Genomic DNA, 21,702 nt, shown 5'->3' on the forward strand with positions numbered 1-21,702 from the left:
AGGATTTATAGGTGATAGAGGTTGGCGACCATATTGAGCGTGTTGGCCATATTGGGATTTGTGGTTGTTGTGGTGTTGGTTGTAGAGGGGTTTCTAGTTGTATTGAGGTTGTTGGTAGTAGTGGGGCTAATGAGTGTAGTGAGGTTGCTGGGTATCTTGAGGGTGTTGGTAGTATTGAGGTTGTTGGGTGTATTAGGGTTGATGGAATTAGGTTGGTGTGTAGTGTCGGGATTGGGATTGGTATAGTGGTGGGTGAAGTATCTTGTGGTAGAGCTGGTGCGGACGGTGCCATAGAAGTCGGGGGTGATAGGAGCAAACCTATTGTTGTATGTGAAAGTAGACAAAACAAAAGAAAGAGAAATCAAAAAGAGATGAAAATATAATGTAAGTGCTTATATCGACATTCTTGTAATGTAAGCGCTTACCTCGACATTCTTATGATGTAAGCGCTTACATCGGCATTCTTAAGATGTACGCGCTTGCCTCGGCAGGACATTCAAATGCCTATAAATAGGGGTCTACATTTTCATTTGTAGATCATCCCAAAACTTTTTCTTTCTCTCTTCAATTAATAAAGAGCTATTTTTGTGTGGCCGTGGAGTAGACAAAAATTATCGAACCACGTAAATCTTGTCTTGTCTTGTCTTGTGCTATTTATTGTTTTTCTCTCTTAAATATTCTTTTCCTTCTATTAGCTTGACACGCTTCCTAACAACTGGTATCAGAGCACAGATAGTGTATTTCTAGTAGAAAAGTACAGTATTGGTGCAGGTACTATTCACAAGAATAATGCGATACTATTGATCATCGTTACTATTCACAAGCAATATTCACATAAATTGTTTTTTTGTGAAAAATGGCATCGGAAGAAGGGAAGGTTAAGATTGACAAGTTTAATGACAAAGATTTTGGAATGGCAAAGATTTTGGATTCTGGAAAATGCAAATAGAGGATTATTTGTACAAAAAAAATTACAATTACCTCTGACCCAGGTGAAACCAGAGACTATGGCTAAAGCGGATTGGGATCTATTAGATCGCCAAGCTCTTGGTGTGATTCGGTTTACGCTAACACGAAATATGGCGTTTAACATCATTAACGAGAAAACCATTGCAGGCCTGATGAAGGCGTTATCAAATATGTACGAGAAGTCATCTGCTTCAAATAAAGTCTATTTGATGTGTCGATTGTTCAACTTAAAGATGACAGAAGGTGGATCAGTCACGGAACATATCAATGAGTTTAATATAATATTAACTCAGTTGAGTTCTGTATAACAATTGATGACGAAATCAGGGCGTTGATTCTACTATCATCTCTATCGGAGAGTTGGTCCGCAACAGTAACTGCAGTTAGCAGTTCATCAGGAAGTACCAAACTCAAATTGAATGATATTAGAGACTTGGTTCTAAGTGAAGATATTCGCCGAAAAAAATCAAGTGATTCCCCAGGATCTGCTTTTAATACCGAAAGCAGGGGGAGAAGCAACCAAAGAGGACAAAGTTATGGTCGTGGCAGATCAAAGTCAAGGAGAAAAGAATAATCCAAAAATCGTAAGAACATTACTTGTTGGAATTGCGATAAAAAGGGTCACTACAATAGTCAATGTAGAGAACCAAGAAGAAAAAGGAAGAAAATTTAGCAAATGTAATTGCTGAACAAGTCGATGGTGCACTAATTTGTTGTACAGACAATCCAGTCGAATCTTGGATTCTGGACTCAGGTGCATCCTTTCACTCTGCATCATGCAAAGAATTATTGCATAATTATATTGCTGGAAAATTTGGGAAAGTTTATCTCGCAAACGGCGAACCTTTCGGCATTGCCAGAAAAGATGAAGTTCGTATAAAGACTTCACAAGGAACGCTATGGAAATTGCAAAATGTACGACATGTTCCTGGCCTCAAGAAAAATCTGATATCTATGGGTCAGATTGACAATGAAGGATATATAACAACATTCGGCAACGGATTGTGGAAGATAACCAAAGGAAATTTGGTTGTGGCATGAGGCTTCAAAAGGGGAACATTGTATGCAACTGCAATACAGAGAGATACTATAGCAACAGTTGATCATGGTCATGATACAACATTGTGGCACTGGAGGCTCGGGCATACGAGTGAGAAGGGAATGAAGCTTTTGGCATCCAAAGAAAAGTTGCCAAACCTAAAACATGTTGAATTAGGTTTGTACGAAGATTGCATTTACGGGAAACAAAAGAGAGTTAGTTTCTCAAAGGTGGGAAGGACGCCAAAGAAAGAGAAGCTGGAACTAGTGCATACAGATGTGTGGGGACTAGCTCCTGTAACTTCTCTAGGAGGCTCACGCTATTATGTCACCTTCATTGATGATTCCACAAGAAAGGTATGGGTTTATCTTCTGAAAAATAAATCTGATGTGTTTGTTACCTTTAAAAGATGGAAAGCTGAAGTTGAAAATCAGACAAGTATAAAGTTAAAATGTTTGAAGTCTGACAATGGAGGAGAGTATGATAGCCAAGAGTTCAAAGCATTTTGCTCAGAGAATGGGATCAGAATGATCAAGACAGTTCCTAGAACACCGGAACAAAATGGTGTTGCTGAGAGGATGAACAGAACCCTGAATGAACGAGCCAGAAGTATGAGAATACATTCTGGATTGCCGAAGTATTTTTGGGCCGAGGTTGTTAACACGGCAGCTTACCTCATAAATAGGGGACCCTCTGTACCGCTGAATTTTAAAATTCCTGAGGAGGTATGGACAAGAAAGGAGGTAACTCTCTCACATCTGAATATTTTTGGTTGTGTTGCTTATGTGCATGTAAACTCTAATGATAGAGATAAACTTGATCCTAAAGCTAAAAAATGTTTCTTTATTGGCTATGGTGATGATAATTGTGGTTATCGGTTTTGGGATGATCAAAATAGAAAGATCCTAAGACACAAGAATGTCACATTTAATGAAAATGTGATGTACAAGGACAAGCTTGAAGTAGAACCAACCAACACCAGCAAACAGACAATGTCTAAAACAGTTGAGTTAGAAGAAATCTCAGAAAATGAAGTGGCTAGAGGGATTACAGTTGATTCTGAAATTGAAGATGAAGAACTAGAAGCCGAATTTAAAGAAGAACTAGAAGCTAAACCTGGATCAGAACCAGAACCGGAACCAGAGATAGAATCAAATGCAGAACCAAATCTGGAATTAGGACCTGAATCAAATTCGGATTCAGTTACTCATGAACCTACATTGAGGAGATTTAAAAGAGTCACGAATGCTCCAGATAGGTTAACTCTCTCTCTCTTCACTATTTACTTCTAACTGATGCTGGAGAACCAGAGCATTTTTTTGAAGCAATGCAGGTGATAGACTCTGATAAGTGGAAGCTAGCCATGAAAGAAGAGATGAATTCTCTTCAAAAGAATAAAACATGGATACTTACGGAGTTACCAAAAGGAAAGAAGGCATTGCAGAACAAGTGGGTGTACAGAGTCAAGGAAGAGCATGATGGTAAGAAGAGATACAAAGCACGATTAGTAGTAAAAGGCTTTCAACAGAAGGAAGGAATTGACTACACTGAGAACCTCTCTCATGTAGTCAAATTAACTACTATCAGGTTGGTGCTAAGTATCGTAGCTGTAGAAAATATGCATTTAGAGCAGCTAGATGTTAAAATTGCTTTCTTGCATGGTGACCTTGAAGAAGCCACTACATGAAGCAACCTGAAGGTTTTCAAGTTTCTGGTAAAGAAAACCTTGTGTGTAAGTTGAAGAAGAGTTTGTATGGTTTAAAACAAGCTCCCCAATAATGGTACAAGACATTTTATGGATTCATGCATAAAAATGGTTTCACACGATATGAGATGGACCATTGTTGTTATATCAAAAATCTTGATGAATCCTATATCATTTTACTATTGTACGTTGATGATATGCTAATTGCAGGATCTAGCATAAATGAGATCAATTTGGTTAAGTAACAACTGGCGGAGGAGTTTGATATGAAAGACTTAGGAGCAGCTAAGCAAATGCTTCGGATGGGGATTAGCAGAAACAGGTCGGAAGGAACCTTAAAGTTGTCTCAAGAAAAGTACATACAGAAGGTACTAAGCAGGTTCAGTCTTCATGATGCAAAGACCAGAAGCACTCCACTCGGAAGCCATCTAAATCTGTCAAAGGACCAATCACCTAAGACAGATGAAGAAAGGAAGTACATGTCCAAAGTTACGCATGCTTCAGCAGTAGAAAGTTTGATGTATGCTATGGTTTGCACTAGACCTAACATAACTCATGTAGTTAGAGTTGTCAGTAGATATATGTCAGATCCAGGATAAGAGCATTGGGAAGGTGTAAAATGGATATTGCGATATCTCAAAGGCACCTCAGGTATGGCACTTTGTTTTAAAAAGAGCAATATTATCTTATAAGGTTTTGCTGATGCAAATTTAGGCGGCGATCTGGATAGTCGAAAAAGTACCACGCGCTACGTGTTCACCTTGGGTGGTATTGATGTTAGTTGGATGTCCAGACTTCAGAAAAGTGTTGCTCTATCTACCACTAAAGCGGAGTACATGGAAATCTCAGAAGCCAGAAAAGAGATGATTTGGCTCAAGAATTTTCTTAAAGAGATAGGTAAAGAGCAAGACAATTGTGAGCTTTTCAGCAATAGCTAGAGTGCAATTCATCTTGCCAAGAATCCAGTGTTTCATGCAAGATCGAAGCATATCCAGTTATGGTATCATCATATCCGAGAGTTGATAAATGAAGGAACTCTTTTCCTGCAGAAGATACCAAGATCAAAGAACCCGTCAGACATGTTGATCAAAGTTGTCGGTGTTGACAAACTGAGGTTGTGCACTGCCTCAGTTAGCCTTCAAGACTAATAGCGTGAAGGCACCACCAGAGAATAGCAAAAAAAAATTCTTTCTTGATGTAACATAGGTTTGAGGGGGAGATTGATAGGAGCAAACATATTGTTGTATATGAAAGTAGACAAAACAAAAGAAAGAAAAATCAAAAAGAGATGAAAATATGATGTAAGCGCTTACCTCAGCATTCTTGTGATGTAAGCGCTTACCTCGACATTCTTGTGATGTAAGCGCTTACCTCAGTATTCTTATGATGTACGCGCTTACCTTGGCAGGGCATTCAAATGCCTATAAATAGGGGTCTACATTTTCATTTGTAGATCATCCCAAAACTTCTTCTTTCTGTCTTCAATTAATAAGAGTTATTCTTTGTGCGGCCGTGGAGTAGGTAAAAATTGCCGAACCACGTAAATCTTGTCTTGTCTTGTGAAATTTATTGCTTTTCTCTCTTAAATATTCTTTTCCTTCTATTAGCTTGACACGCTTCCTAACAGGGAAGGGCTAGGGTTCTTTGATGTGGTTGGAATGGGTTGATGTTGTTTCCCGGCAGTTAGAATATGTAATTGACCCTGCATCTCAGACAACGCAGGAGAGATGGCGTCGAAATTCTGGGAGTGTAGAGCTAGTTGGTCCTTAATCTGAGCTACGTCGTTGTTTAAAGATTTCAATCGAGTCATCAGAGGATCACCCATTTGGAGAAGAGGTTCAACGAGAGCACCAAATGGAACAAACTTGTATTAACTCAAATCAAAGGATTACAAGAACCAAAGATTCACTCTTAATCCTCGACTGAAAACATCAAAATTGAAAGAGAAAACAAAAAAATTGCAGAAGGAGGGAGGTTCCAGAACTAGCTATAACTAAAAATTGAAGATAAAAGACAAGACTCAATTATCTACCCTAATTGCTAGCTCCTTCTGAATTTTTATAGGAGTGCCTTCCTCAGGTGTTTGCTCTATTGTGGCCTTATCTCTCACGGTACTAGCAGCCTTGTTCCTTTTTGGGGACCACAAATTCTTTTAGGTATTTTGGAGGGTGCACTACTCTGTTACTGCACCTTTGTCCAGCCTGTCTATAATCCAATTCGAAAGTAGAGTTATAAGAAAAGCCCTCTCACGAAAAACTAATCTCACATTAAAAATATTTTCATCTTTTGATTCGTCATGTACAAGAAGCACATTCGTCATGTACAAGAAGCACTGTAGTCCATACAATATTAGGTTAAAATATTTCCGTCTTGATTCAAATTATAAATGATTTTTAGTAATAAAAGTAATATATTTGACAACTATATGTTAAATATATAAATCACAATATTTATCATTAAAAATTTCTTAAAACTGCAATAAAGAATTATTTAATTTCTTGAATATTATTATTGTCCTATAAAAAATGAAAAAATCTTTTAAATAAGATGATCAAATTTTGGCATATACTATCGAAATTGCTCAAGTTTTACGGTTGAAAGTCTCAATCCCTTTATCCCTATCATGACACCAGCTTGAGGGTTATTTTAAGCCATAATCAATTGTAGTAGACTAGTAGTAATTTCGAATCATTTTTATCGAAGAATTTGAATATGTGAAATTCACCCATTTTATGTTGGAGCTCCATTAATGGTAAGAATAATGGACTAAATTTTTTTACCAAGGAAAAAATTAAATAATTTCTAAAACTAGTACAAGTTCAAATTTGAACATTTTCCCAAAACGCGGAGCATGAAATAACGTATTTGCATGAAAATTCTTCTTAGAGAAAAACTTCCCCTCGTAGCTTTCCTTCATTTTCGGGCAGAACGTTTCTTCCGTTTACCAAATTATGATCAATCCACTTGTCTCTTTCCTCTCGATCTCTCTCTCTCTCTCTGGTCACGCTCGAGAGAGAAAGAAAAAAAAATTAAATTTTCTTTTCTTGCTACATTTTTCTTCAAGAGTAATGTAAGGAAAATTGAGAATTCCTTACTTTTCTCTTCCTTCTCAAGATTCAAAATCAACGGATACACATCACATCAATTTGAGATGTGGGTTTGTGTGAATGTTGCATAAATGGGGAAGAAAATGGATCGAAGGAGAAATGGGTGTTTGATATTTTCGTTGTTGGTTTTGGTAGTAGCTGTGAAGGGTGAAAATTTGGTGTTCAATGTGAAGCATAAATATGGTGGGCGTAATAAAGGGTCGATTTTGAATGATCTTAAAGCGCATGATAGCCGCCGTCACGGCAGAATGCTCACCTCCGTTGAATTCAAATTGGGTGGCAATGGCTCTCCCACTGATGCCGCGTTAGTTCCCCTTCTCTGTTTTTTTTTTCCAATTGTTTTTTTGGGCAATTTATATACTACATGTTATATGTCTGCATTTTGTTTATGTATTAGGTTTTTCATAATTACTACTCTCTCTGTCTCCTAATTTATCATGTCTTGGCAGTGGCGGAGCCACATATAAGGAAGGGGTTCTATTGAATCCCCTCGTCCTTAAAATTATACCATGCAAGTAGAGTAGTGTTTTGTATGAATATAAGTTTTTGAATCCCCTTGATATAAGTGAAGCTTTTAGTGTAGTGACGAAGATGCATTGTGGCATATTTTGGAACCGCCTTAATAGAATTCCTGGCTCCGCCACCGTGTCTGCAAGTTTTTTTTTTATGTACAGAAAGTTGTTTCCTTTAAAGTTTAAACCCAATTAAAAATATTCACATGAAAAGAACGTCCGGATAGCTTTAGCTAAGTGAAAATTTCTTACTCAGAATTGAGTCCTAGATGTTGTTGTTGTTGTATGAAAAGTTGTCTCCTTTGCATAGGTTTTTGATAATTCATACTCTCTCTGTGTTGGGACGTTTGATATAGACTTCAAATTTCAATTTTTGATTTAAGTGGAGAAGAGCAGAGGGGCGAGTCCATTATCCACCGAGGTTCGGACCATGCTCCACTTGCACTCGGGGATTTCTCGGTTATCAAAAAAAAAATCAATCTTTGATTAGATGTTTTCTCTATCATATTAGCTTCTCTCAATTACTATGTTTTTCCATTATCTAACGTGTTAAAACAGTTTAAGGTTTGATTGTTGATAATTTGATAGTGATAGTAGGTGTTTCTTGTATTCATTCTTTCTTAAGAGGGGGACAGGGTGTTGAAGTTTTTAGAAAGTATGCAGCTTTGTTTCTCAACATTATGACTAACTGATATCATTGCTTCTTTGTCTAGCTCAGTGATTGGTAGTTGTTTACCACAATAAGTTTTAAAGGTTTGTTGTTCAAAATGCAGCCCCCCTTCACCCAACTTCACCTCCAAAAATTAAATATATAAACAAAAATTGCTGGGGACATGCAGGGCATGACTTCATATTGTGGTGGTGGTGGAGAAATGATGAATGCTCATATTATCCTTTGCCATTGTGTTTATGCATTTTCCTTATATATAAATGATGCAGGCTCTATTACACTAAGTTATCAATTGGAACGCCTTCGAAGGAATATCATGTCCAGGTTGATACTGGCAGTGACATTTTATGGGTGAACTGTGCTGGCTGTGAGGGATGTCCTACAAAAAGCGATCTCGGGGTATGATTCTTCTTCCAATTTATGTGTTATACTTCTCTTTCTTAGTGCAGATAATGGATGCTAGTTCTGTTATTCATAGACACATGTCATGTACTTATTCAATTGATTTATTACCTTACAGATAGACTTGGCGTCATATGACTTGAAGGCCTCTACAACTGCAAAATCTGTTTCTTGTGACGAAGAGTTTTGCATGCTTAATACTCCCTACTCGGATTGCAAGGTGGGAATGCCATGTGATTATCAGGTTAGTTATGGAGATGGAAGCTCAACCTCAGGATTCTTTGTAAAGGATGATATTCGGTTTGATCAAGTGTCAGGAGACCTAAAAACAACATCTATGAACGGGTCTATAGCATTTGGGTAATCTTCTAACCCTTCTGATTAAAATATGATTAAAATAATCCTATTGTTGATGAGCAAATAACTGATCAACTTGGATGACTAACATATAAGTTGCTAATCCTTGTGATTAAAAATTTCCTATGCCTATTTTTGCTGAATAAATTAACTGATAAACTTGGATGACTAATATAATTTTGATCTGTAATTCAATACATTAATCTGGTGTTTATAAGCTTTACTAAGTGTCAACTCTCTCTGTGTAGTCTCTGTTTTACTTCACCAAGTTCCATGCCGCACTTCTCAATTTATTTGAACTTCTCCATAAGATGTAATTGATGCTACTCAAGATTGCAATATAATGTAGTCTGTTCAGGCAGGTAATTTATCTCTAAATGACATGTGGTAGCTCACATCTTTTTTATCCAACGCAGGTGCTCGTCTAGACAAGAACTAAGTAATCCTAGTCAAGCAGTTGATGGAATACTTGGTTTTGGACAAGCAAGTTCATCAGTTATTTCGCAGCTAGCTGCAGCCGGGAAGGTGAAGAAAATATTTGCACATTGCCTAGATGGAAAGAATGGAGGTGGCATATTTACCATTGGACAAGTAGTTCAGCCAAAAGTAAATTCAACTCCACTAGTCCCCGATTTGTAAGTATTTTTACTATCAGAACCCCTTGTTTCTTAAAAAATAAATAAAGATGGTAAATGGCCCCCTGAGCTTTGATCTGGTGGTGAGAGCGCATTACATTAATTGTGGGTTAGGCGCACGCCGCTAGTTCAAATTCTACCGTAGACAAAAGTCTTAAGGGGAGAAGAGTAAAGAGGCAGACCCATTATCTACCGAGTTTCAAACTGCACGCCACTGGTCCTCAGGGATTTTTCGTTTATCAATAAATAAATAATGCATCTATTTGTGTTGATTTTTTATGCAAAATTTCTCAAACATGTCTCTGGTAAATAAATAAATATGGTAAATGGACAATTGCTCAAACATTTAATGCAAAATGTTATAATGCATCTGTTTGTGTTGATATTTGCATCCCCCTGGTTCAGTGATATGGACCTTCATCCACAATATGGCATCTTAGTTGGATTCTTGCTCTACTAGTCTCCCTTTTAATAGGTGGTCTACAAATATAAAAACTAGACAAAATTAATTAGTGCAGGACAGATTTTGCAGCAGCTTCTAGTTCTCAAATAGATTACATTTAGGACTGAAAAAGTTAAGAAATTCTTGGGTTAAAGGGAGTTCACTATGGAGATTGCCTTAATATTGAATCAAGATCAATATAGGCTTGAGAAAAAATTGAAAATAAAGACTTTTTAGGATGAAAAGCAGAGAGGGACCATAAGGTTCAAATTAAGACTATCCAACGGAAGCAAAGTTTTTGCTAAAAGTTCTGTAATAGCTGAAGGCTGTCGGATGAATTGATAGTATTACTGTTTCCAAGAATGATATTTTTAGGATTCATAGATGTAATGTTTTCTATAGAATGGAATAAAAAGTGATGTATTAAGAGTCAAGTGGCTTTCATTTAAGCTTTCTTTTCAGGAAGGAGGACTGAGACAGTCTAGTATGATAAAATAAACTTTTATATTAGGGACAAAGAAAATACTATAGTTATTGGAAACAAGGGAAAAGAAGGGTCATGTATGGTTGTACTGTAGTTACAACCTTGTAATAGAGACAATGTTAGAGCTGGCATTGCACCTTGGTAGCGAATAGCTAAGTTAGCGCCCATAAGGCACTAAGATGAGACTAGAATATATATGTTGACTGTGAGAATGCAAAGCGGAAAAATCTATTATTGAATAACAATGATACACTGAATTCTATATATAATACATATTCTACTCCTACTACATATGGGACTAGGACATATTCGATTCCTACTACATATGGGACTAGGATTATTTATACATAACTATCTAACATTGACTTTTGAAATTATAAAGTACTTCCAGTGCAGATTATTGTCTCCTATCTCTGCTATTGGATTTTAAAAAGTCTACCTAGTGTAAGGAGTTTAAAACTCTCTCGATTCACTCGCTGATGCTGCATATTTTTAATTACTTGGTTTCAAGCTTGAGTTTTGAAGTTGTGACTTCTGGTCTATTTTTTGTTATTTATTTTTCTTGCTTTGATTACATGATTTTAGCCTCACCTATTTACTGTTATCCTTTGAAATGTTTCCTTTGTTACACTACACTATTCTGAACTATTAACTAAAATATTTGCCTTCTTTTTAGGCCACATTATAATGTTGTTATGAAAGGAATTGAGGTTGGTGGTGAAGTTCTAGACATTCCCACAACCATCTTCAACACGAAATCCAGTATGACAATAATTGACAGTGGCACAACCTTAGCATATCTTCCGAACATGGTCTACAGTGCTCTCATCTACAAGGTAACTTCAGATATTTCAGAAACAGTGTAATTAATTTATTCCTTAAGAGAGCTTACACTGCATGTATGCATGGATAATTTTGAGCTTTCTGCTTGATTCTTCCTTCTCTTTGTTGCCATAGTTGATGGAACGGCAACCACAGTTGAATATTCGTCTTGTTGAGGAGAGTTTCCACTGCTTTGACTACACCGGGAAGTAAGATTTTTTCTGGCCTCTCATGTGAGTTTCATATTTCTTTCTGTTAAAGGCTTGGTATGTAATATCTTTTTTTTGTCCTATGAGTATATACACGAAAACAGTGGGAGAAGCAGATAATAATAGGGAACTTGTTCCTTCATTTGTCTAATGACCTAGTGAAAATGACTGCAAAGCAATTTATTGCAGTTGGTAGAAGGGAGTTTTTTTATTTGCAGGCACGTCATTTATAAAACTATTTATTGCAGTTGGTAGACGGGAATTTAATATATATGCAGGCATGTAATTTATAAAACTACTCTTGTTTCCCTCGTAATAGTTTTTCTAATTCAATTTTATGTGTGTGTGCCAAAATGGAGGAGTTACGGGAGTGTTATGTGACATGAACTCAATACTAGCAAGTACACTAGTCGTTCAAGCATATACAATAACAAGATCAATACACTAGCAAGTACACTAGTCGTTCAAGTTTATATAATGATGACGGGATGTCAATCCCACAAGGTTTAGGTAATATATGCTTATCTAATATAAGATTGTTTTGGGTGTTTGTGTTACAAAGGTTTGAAGATCCCTGTACATAGATGTAAGGGTCCCTAAAAAAAGTTGATAGTTCCTGTACAAAAATCACTAAAAGCCCTGTAGAAAAATCACTACTGTAAGGAATTTTATTAACATCTATCATGCTATTCTCTTCATATACATCTTCCATTTTGCACCAAAGTGCCAACTGACCTAAACATCTGTATCCTAAGATATTTGTTAGCGGAAACGTAAAAGAAAGAACACAAGATTTAACGTGGTTCGGATCAAAATAATCTTACGTCCACCAGAGAACAATTGCCCTTTTTAATATTAACAAAGGAAGGGGAGATTTCCCAATTACACTTAAGAGAATTTCTCTCTTAACTCTCTACTCACTACAATGTATTGTATTATTTTGGGATGATTTCTACAAGTGAAGGAGTGCATCTATTTATAGAGGTAAAGACCTCCTCTTGATGTCATTGGTGACATAAAACTACCTCCTCTTGATGTCATGGGTGACATCAAAGGAGGAAGCTTCCTCCTAGCATCCACACCAACTCTTTCCACCAACTCTTCCAATTGGCATGCCATTGTTGACTAAACATAAACCAACATTTTCAGCATGCCATTGTTAACTAAACATAAACCAACATTTTCAATCTCCACCTTGGTTTGCGTTTCGAGCGTGTGAACAACTCTGGCCAAAACTTCTAAGCTTACTGGGCAACCCCGTTGTAAGAAACAAGAAGAATCAAACCATTGTTGAACATACCACCTCCACCTAGCAACTGTTCTCTTCGGAGTTGCATCAGTTGATGCACACCCTCGCCAAGTCCTTGCAGTGTGCAAACTTAGCGAGCGGGACTATCTTGGTCAACATGTCTGCAGCATTATCGTCTGTGATAACCTTCACGACCTTGATAGTTCCCTCATCAATAACATCTCGAATAAAATGAAATCTGACATCAATGTGTTTAGTGCGCTCATGAAATCTCTGATTTTTCATTAGATGAATAGCACTCTGATTATCACATCTAAGAGTTGATTCCAGCTGAACCAAACTCAATTCCGCTACTAAACTTTTCAACCAGATAGCTTCCTTTACCGTCTCCGCTGCTGCCATGTATTCTGCTTCTGTCGTAGACAAAGCGACAATCGACTGCAAAGTCGACTTCCAACTGACGGCACTGCCAACGAGGGTAAAGCTGTATCCAGTTGTGGACCTTCTTCTATCAAGATCTCCTGCATAGTCAGAATCCACATAACCGAGAATTGAAATACCTGTACCACTTTTTCGAAAGGTAAGACCAACACCAGAAGCTCCTTTGAGATATCTCAATATCCACTTGACAGCTTCCCAATGCCTCTTTCCTGGGTTGGACATGTATCTACTTACCACACTTACAGATTGAGCAATATCTGGACGTGTGCATACCATAGCATACATAATACTACCAACTGCACTGGCATAAGGAATCTTTGACATATGCTCCACCTCATCCTCAGACTGAGGCATTTGTGACTCTGAAAGTTTAAAATGAGGAGCTAATGGTGTACTTACAGGCTTGCACGTTTGCATATTGAATCTCTCGAGAACCCTTTCAATATACCTCTTCTGAGAAAGATGTACAACATCGTCTTCTCTTGAAATCTCCATACCAAGGATTTTCTTTGCAGCTCCTAAATCCTTCATGTCAAATTCCTTACTCAATAGTTTCTTCAAAGCATTTATCTCTGTAATGTTGTTAGCAGCAATAAGCATATCATCAACATACAACAGTAAATAAATCATTGAGTTACCAGACATCTTCTTGTGATACACACAACTATCAAATGCACTCCTTGAGAATTCATGTGTAGTCATGAATGCATCAAACCTCTTGTACCACTGTCTAGGGGATTGCTTCAAACCATACAAAGACTTCTTTAGTTGGCATACGTGATCTTCTTTTCCCTCAGCTAGGAAACCTTCAGGTTGATCCATATAGATTGTCTCTTCTAGATCACCGTGTAAGAAAGCAGTTTTGACATCAAGCTGTTGAAGCTCCAAGTCAAATTGTGCAACCAATGCTAGTAGCACGCGAATTGAGCTATGCTTCACGACCGGAGAGAAAATCTCATTGTAGTCAATTCCCTCCTTTTGGCTGAAACCTTTTGCAACCAATCTCGCCTTGAACCTAGCATCTTCCACTTCAGGAATTCCCTCTTTCTTTCGGTAGACCCACTTGCATCCAACTGTCCTCTTCCCCTTTTGTCTTTTCACTAAGACCCATGTCTGATTCTTGCGAAGAGACTCCATCTCTTCAGTCATGGCTAACCGTCATTGTGCGGCATCCTTGCAAGAAGTTGCTTCAATATACGAGGAGGGCTCCAGATCTTTAATCTCTTCTTGTGCAGCTACGAACGCATATGCAATCAAGTTTGCTTGATTTATAAGGCGTTCCGGTTCTCGTGTCTGCCTCTTCTCCCTCCCCTTCGCAATTGTGTATGGTTCATTGACAGCAAGTTCTTCAACGCCTACATCTTCTGACTCATCTTTAACCTGAGTCTCTTGATCCTTTTCCTTGGCAAGCTCCACCGGAAGCTCCACCTGCTCGTTGTTCTTGTTTCCTGAAAACTCCACGGAAACTTTACGGGGATCAAGTATAGAGGATTCATCGAAGGTGACATCTCTACTAACTATAAATTTGAGTAAAGACAAACACCAAAGTTTGTACCCTTTTACTCCATCCACATACCCTACGAATATGGCCTTCTTAGCCCTTGGTTCAAGCTTTCCTTCATTAACGTGATAATAAGCTGGACACCCAAATACTCGTAAGTATGAATAGTTAGAGGGTTCACCTGACCATACCTCATTCGGAGTCTTAAAGTCAATTGTCGATCCTGGAGATCGATTGACAATATGAGCAGCAGTGTGAACTGCTTCAGCCCAAAATACTTTGGACATTTTGGCTTGTAGGAGCATACAACGAGCCTTTTCAAGAAGAGTTCTGTTCATTCTCTCGGCAACTCCATTCTGCTGTGGGGTATGCCTGACAGTCCTATGTCTTGAGATCCCATGAACCTTGCAGAATTCATTAAACTCTTCATTGCAAAACTCCAAGCCATTGTCTGTGCGAAGATACTTGATTTTCCGCTCCATTTGATTTTCAATCAAAATCTTCCACTCTTTAAATGCTTCAAAAGCATCACTTTTTGCCTTCAAAAAATACACCCAAACCTTTCGTGAGAAATCATCAATAAAAATGAGAAGATACCTCTTTCCGCCCTTCGATGGAAGTTTAGAAGGACCCCATAAATCTGAATGGATGTAGTCTAGCACTCCTCTTGTCTTGTGTTTGCCAGTGCTGAAGCTGACCTTCTTCTGCTTCCCTAGAACGCAGTGCTCACAGAAGTCAAGCGTGCTGATCTTCTCACCTTCCAAAAGTTTACGATTGCTCAACATCTCCCGTCCACGTGCGCTCATATGACCTAGTCTCATGTGCCATAGTCTTGCCTTGTCATCATTAGATAACTGCACTGTAGATGCATTTGCAGAGCCAACAATGGTGCTTCCGGCCAATGTGTAAAGGTCGTTCTCCAGCTTGCCTTTCAGCATGACTAAAGAACCTTTAGTCACCTTCATAGTTCCTGCTTCGCTCATGTACCTGTAGCCTTGTTCATCCAGAGTACCCAAGGAGATCAAATTCTTCTTCAGATCAGGAACATGACGGACTTGTGTAATAGTCCTCACGATTCCATCATGGCAGCGAACCCGAACTGAGCCAATGCCAACTATTGCACAAGTTGCATTATTGCCCATTACTACGGTTCCTCCACTTTTCTCGTAGCTGCTAAACCAGTCTTTTCGGAACGTCATATGCAGAGTACAAGCAGAGTCTAACACCCATTTGTTTTCATAACTACTATTATTATTACACGATGTTGTTAGTACATAATCATTATCAAAATTATGTACCTGTTCAACTGTAGATGCACTCGCCTTTTCCTTGGACTTTGACATTGGGCAATCTCGTTCAAAGTGCCCCTTCTTGCCACAACCCCAACACTCTGTATTCTTCTTGTTCACACGAGACTTTGATCTGTGCTTTGATTTGGTCTTTCCCTGTTGGCTAGTCCGGCCTCTTACAAAGAGGCCACTTGCCTGGTCATCTCTATCTCCTTCAATGTGCCTCCGCACATCACTAGAGTTAAGTGTCTGCCGCACTTGCTCAAGCTTGATAGGCTCCTTGCTATACATCATTGAATTCTCAATATCACGATATCCTGAAGTCAATGAAAATAGCAAAGCACATGCAAGCGTCTCCTCCTCCCTTTTAATTCCTGCAATCTATAAGTCCATGACAAGTTTATTAAACGCATCTAAATGATCTTGTAACGAAGTACCTGACCCCATCTTAAATGTGTGAAGACGCCGTTGTAACAACATTCTTGTTGTCACTGATCGGTCTTGGTATAGCCCTTCTAGCTTTTCCCACAACTGTTTGGCCGTCTCTTCGGTACCCGTACTCACTTCACAAAGCACGTTAGGTGCAAGGGATAGTTGGATTGCACTCAATGCATCCCCTTCAATCTTCTCCTTGTCGGGAGCTGATATATCCGTAGGATACTTTCCGTCAATAGCATGGATTGAACCTTCCCTCCGCAGTAACGCCATCATCTGGATCTTCCAGATATTGAAGTTGTTGCGTCCATTGAATCTATCAATTTCAAACTTCATGGAACTCATATTTGCTTGTTCTTTCTCCTTGGATCGTTAAAGAATCATGTCGCTCTGATATCAATTGTTAGCGGAAACGTAAAAGAAAGAACACAAGATTTAACGTGGTTCGGATCAAAATAATCTTACGTCCACCAGAGAACAATTGCCCTTTTTAATATTAACAAAGGAAGGGGAGATTTCCCAATTACACTTAAGAGAATTTCTCTCTTAACTCTCTACTCACTACAATGTATTGTATTATTTTGGGATGATTTCTACAAGTGAAGGAGTGCATCTATTTATAGAGGTAAAGACCTCCTCTTGATGTCATTGGTGACATCAAACTACCTCCTCTTGATGTCATGGGTGACATCAAAGGAGGAAGCTTCCTCGTAGCATCCACACCAACTCTTTCCACCAACTCTTCCAATTGGCATGTCATTGTTGACTAAACATAAACCAACATTTTCAGCATGTCATTGTTAACTAAACATAAACCAACATTTTCAATATTTACTGATGTTCTTTAGCATTCAAAACATGCAACCTTATATGGAGCTTTTGTTTTCCATATTAGTTTCCAGGGCCAGGATATATTCTCCTGCATACCTGAACTAACAGTTCTGTAGCAGGTCTTAACATAAAAGGTACCACTGCTATTTCCCTTCCATATGGAAAATAATATACATGTAATATGAACTTATGAGGAGTCAGATTTCAGTTTGCTAATGGCTGAGAATAAAAAGTGTTGATAAAAGTTTAGACAAACTGATACAAAGCAGCCCAGTCCCGAAAAGAAAATTAAAGACCCAACAGATCAAGGATATACCGGCCCGAGATGCGAACCAGTAGTATACAAAAATGTGTATACTAATGTTTCTTAACTTGTTTTCTGTCCTAGTACTTCCAAAATATACTTTGTAATTTGTACTTTTTGGAGAGTACTGTGTATCTTGTAATTGTTTTTGGGACGGACGGAGTAATTTGTTTTTGGAGTGACTGGGAAGGAATAAAGGACGAGTATGTGTATTTATACCGGGATTGGGAATAGGGAAGAGTATTGATTTGTAAGAAATTAATCAGTATGAGTCAGATATAAATTGCAATGATATATAAACTCAATGTCTTTTAACTTTCCTCTTCCTCTGCTGGTGCAGGATTGATGATGGATTCCCAGTTGTAACATTCCGCTTTGCAGATTCGCTTTCTTTGACAGTTTATCCCCACGATTATCTTTTCCAAGTCACAGTAAGTAATTAAGTATGCTGAACTTTTCCAGCTCTTTTTTTATTTAATCAGATGAAATTTTTTCCTTTTCCCAAGAAAACTTCCAATTTCAATTCTAAAATTTGATTGTTGGACCCTTGCTTGTTGTACAATAGCAGTTCTTTTAGCTCTCACTCCATTGCCAGACTGAACATTCACGAGCATAGGCCTTTAGATTTGTCTCCTAGGTTAATCATGTTAGATTCAACACAGCTATTTTTCTGGGAATTTGTCTCTTTCATGTCTATATGATACATTTGTGTATGTTTTATTCTACACTTCTGTTGGTGTATATGTCTGCATTTATATGTATGTTGTCCGTACCGGAGGATAGGACCAAAAAGATGGCCTTGTGTTGTTAGGGTGCAGAGAAATATGTCCCTTCTCCTCATGGAGAATTTCATCTCAGTTTTGCTCTGGTCTCAATTTTGCAGGAGAGTCGATGGTGTATTGGTTGGCAAGACAGTGGAGGAATGCAGGCAAAGGATGGAATGACAATAACTCTGTTAGGAGGTATCATTTGACACCTTCTCTTACTTTTAAGAGAAACCATCTAAATTGAAGTAAATCCTTGCAATTTTTATCGAAGAATTTTTGTGAAACTTAAGCTTGACCGTGCTCGATGATATTCCATCCAATCTTATTTCAGCAAGCATGAGCTGGATAAGACATTTCAGGAATATGAATGAATGTAGGACAAAATAAATCTTGTTGTTGGTCAAGCTTGCAGCAATGTTGAGGGATTAGAGACAGTATAGATAAGAATGCATAATCCAAAATAAGTTTAAAAGTTATAAATATGATAAAATGCTTAAAGCTGTGGTAAAGCTGTTGTGTTGGAGTTTAACGATGATTGCAATTTGCTATGATAGAGAAATCTTAGAGGAGGCTGCTGAAGAGCCTATTAGGTCCTCCACGCTCTGTCAATGCTGTGGATAGGGAAAATTTGCATAACAAGTCCCTTTAGCTGATGAAACCTTTCGTGAAAGTTCCTCATTAACTTAATTAATTAACAATGCACAAGTGGGGGAGCCTTGCGCTACGTAATGTGGTAAGTAATCATTCCTTATGCTTAATCATCAAATAAGAACATCGTCCTCTCTATTTCCAGTGGCCGGCATCGCCCGCTCCTCCTAGGGTGCCGCCTCCTTCGTTATTTCGAAATTTGTTCAGATCCAAGAAAGCCACAAGAAAGAGAAGGGAGATGGCTGTGGGACAAAGTGAGAAAACAGTGGAGGAGGGAGCAGTTTGGAGAAGGGTGGCGGTGGCGATAAAGATGGTTGAGCAGGTTATACATAGAGGGGATGCTGTAGGGCAGCCGTGGGTGTGGGTGGTATGAGAGGTGGCAGATTTGAGCAGAATTTTGGGAGAATGGCCTAAAATAGAGTAATAAATAGCTCCTATCTCTTGGACACATGGTGTTAAGAGGCTATATATTTTGGCTTGCATTTGTCTTCTCACGTGCTAGATGGACGTGCATACATTTTTAATGCCATGCCAGCTCTACGGGTGGTATTTATGGGTAATAGGACCTCCCACAAAGTACAGGTAAACATAATATTAGTTGAAGCTGTAGCAGTAAGAATACTCTTTCTAGGCCTGGACTGGAGTGGAATTGAATGATAATTCTGCCATACATTCTGCTTCATCACTTGCATCCAATGTTCTTCTGCAATCCCATTCTTTTATCTTTCAAAAATATTAACGCCGTACACATTATAATTTACATTAAAAAGTGTGCAGCTTTCAGAATTGACTTAAGTTGATAAAACTATTGATAGACAGCTTTTTGACAAATATTTTGTTGCAGATCTTGTGTTATCAAACAAGCTAGTTCTGTATGATATCGAAAACCAGACCATTGGTTGGATCGAGTACGACTGTGAGTATAGTTAATTGATTGTGATTCTTCTGTAGTCTACTCCATATTGAAATGAATCGATTTCCAATATCATTCGTAGCCTTCTACATACATATGGAAATCAATTCATTCCTTTCATTCCATAAGACGCCCCTCCTATCTAAGAATTAGGTGTCTCGCCTGTGTTTTGGTTGCTCTACTTCCTAGTTGTTGTTAATGCTTTCCTGACTTTTACACTACTGTATTTTTTTTCTATACTGTTGTGATTTGCATGCTTGCTTGGAGCCAAGAGTCTACCGGAAACAACCTCTCTACCTGAATAAGGTAGGGGTAACGTTGTGTACATAATACCCTCCCAAGACCCCCTATTTGTGGGATACACTGGGTTTTTTGTTGTTGCTGTTGTTGTTGTGCTATTCTTCACTAGCACTCTATAATGAAAGAAGATATTGATGCTTTCCTCATGTTTCAATGTTTTGCATAGTTATTTGGATTTTGCAGAATCTTCTACTGCACATGAATGCCTTTAAATATCTTCATATATTAGCTATAAAGTGCCTTCCTTTCTTTCTATTTTCTCAGGTTTAGAGACTCCATGTTATTACGATGAAATGTTATGCTATACTCAGTGCATTGTTTATAATTTCCTTGAAAGATTTTTCTTTCAGCATTGGACTTCTCCTCAAGTATTTGCTGTGTTAATTTCAGGCTCTTCAACCATCCAACTCAAATATGAAAGCTCTGGAAGTGCTGGAAGCGCGTATACTGTGGCTTCTCACGATATTTCATCATCTTCTATTGTGGATTCAAGGAAGGGTTTTACATTCTTTTTTTTAATCATTTCCATCCTGTATAATTTGTTGAAGTGATATCATAAACAGCTGTACAGGTGGTCATTTTTGTACCATAATATTCAGAAATTTGAAGGTTTCGACATGTTTCATTGCATATAATCCTTTTCCTCGGTTACTTCTGATGAAACAGTCATTAGCAGTTTCTCTTCTATGTTTAACATGTAAGAACCATTCATATAGAAGCTGGTCAAGTATTTATCTCTTCTCTGGGTATTGTTTCATAGACTATTATAGACAGTAAACATATTTAACCTGGTTTTATAAGTTAATACTCTCTGAGGAGGGCTCTTATTCAGATGAATCCGTAGCTAAAGTACTATATATAATAAACCACCTTTTAAAAGGATTTAAGAGGTGCGATCCGCATATTCTTAAAAAGGATTTAAGATATGTATATATATAATAAATGCTTCAACAGCTCCTGGAGAAAGTTGCTTGAAGAAAGATGAATCTTATTTATAGCAGTATAATATTGAACAAGAAATGCCATTAGCCATAGCCAATATTCTGAAAGTTGCATGGAAATTGTAGAGCATATATTTTTCTGAAACTGATGGATTTTAGGTAGCCCTCTCCTTGTTAGCCTATGCCATTCATTTTAGAAAATTCATTTGATTATGAAGTTGCTACAAATCTCGAAGGCAAATGCAATCGAAAAGCGTCTTCATTTCAAACGAGACACATCCTACAGGGTAAAAAATTTATACGCACCCGATGTTTATACAAAACAAGCGAATGCAAGACATTTATATGAAATCAACGAATACAAAAACTTTATACTAAACCAATAAATGCGAGACTTTTATACCAAACCAACGAATGCAAGGCATGTATCCTTAATATACGCATTTATCACTCACAGGGGCGGATGCAATGTGGTAGATGCGGGTTCAATTGAACCCATAACTTTCGATGCGGAGTTAAAATTTATATGTATAAATTCATTAAAATTGCTAAAATAATGGATTTGAACTCATAACTTTAAAAATATAATGGGTTCAATGTTAAATATCTTAAAAGTTGAACCCATAGAGTTTAAATCCTGGATCCGCCTCTGATCACTCAAGTAACGAATGTCTTCACTGTGATTAGTGATCTTTATAAGTCCATCTAATCACCAAAGAGGCTGGAGTAC

At 37.9% G+C, this 21,702-nt stretch overlaps 1 protein-coding gene across 1 annotated transcript; it reads left to right on the forward strand.

The window, feature by feature from the left end:
- Nucleotides 1-6,121: 6,121 nt before the first annotated feature.
- On the forward strand, nucleotides 6,122-20,792 carry LOC107798366 (aspartic proteinase 36-like). The gene is made up of 10 exons (XM_016621341.2): nucleotides 6,122-7,124; nucleotides 8,272-8,401; nucleotides 8,523-8,764; nucleotides 9,178-9,396; nucleotides 10,999-11,158; nucleotides 11,280-11,353; nucleotides 17,744-17,834; nucleotides 18,287-18,365; nucleotides 19,663-19,734; nucleotides 20,422-20,792. The coding sequence occupies exons 1-10, from the start codon at nucleotides 6,892-6,894 to the stop codon at nucleotides 20,580-20,582; spliced, it is 1,461 nt and encodes a 486-aa protein (XP_016476827.1). The 5' UTR covers nucleotides 6,122-6,891; the 3' UTR covers nucleotides 20,583-20,792.
- Nucleotides 20,793-21,702: the final 910 nt, after the last annotated feature.

Source organism: Nicotiana tabacum, chromosome 11, assembly GCF_000715075.1.
Source record: "Nicotiana tabacum cultivar K326 chromosome 11, ASM71507v2, whole genome shotgun sequence".
In the NCBI taxonomy this organism is placed as follows: Eukaryota; Viridiplantae; Streptophyta; class Magnoliopsida; order Solanales; family Solanaceae; genus Nicotiana; species Nicotiana tabacum.

Bases quoted from the DNA above. Each gene is read 5' to 3' on its own strand.
- LOC107798366 (XM_016621341.2), top strand. From the start codon at position 6,892: ATGGGGAAGAAAATGGATCGAAGGAGAAATGGGTGTTTGATATTTTCG. The intron at 9,397-10,998 runs GTAAGTATTTTT...CCTTCTTTTTAG, and splicing joins ACTCCACTAGTCCCCGATTT to GCCACATTATAATGTTGTTA. The intron at 11,159-11,279 runs GTAACTTCAGAT...TTGTTGCCATAG, and splicing joins ACAGTGCTCTCATCTACAAG to TTGATGGAACGGCAACCACA.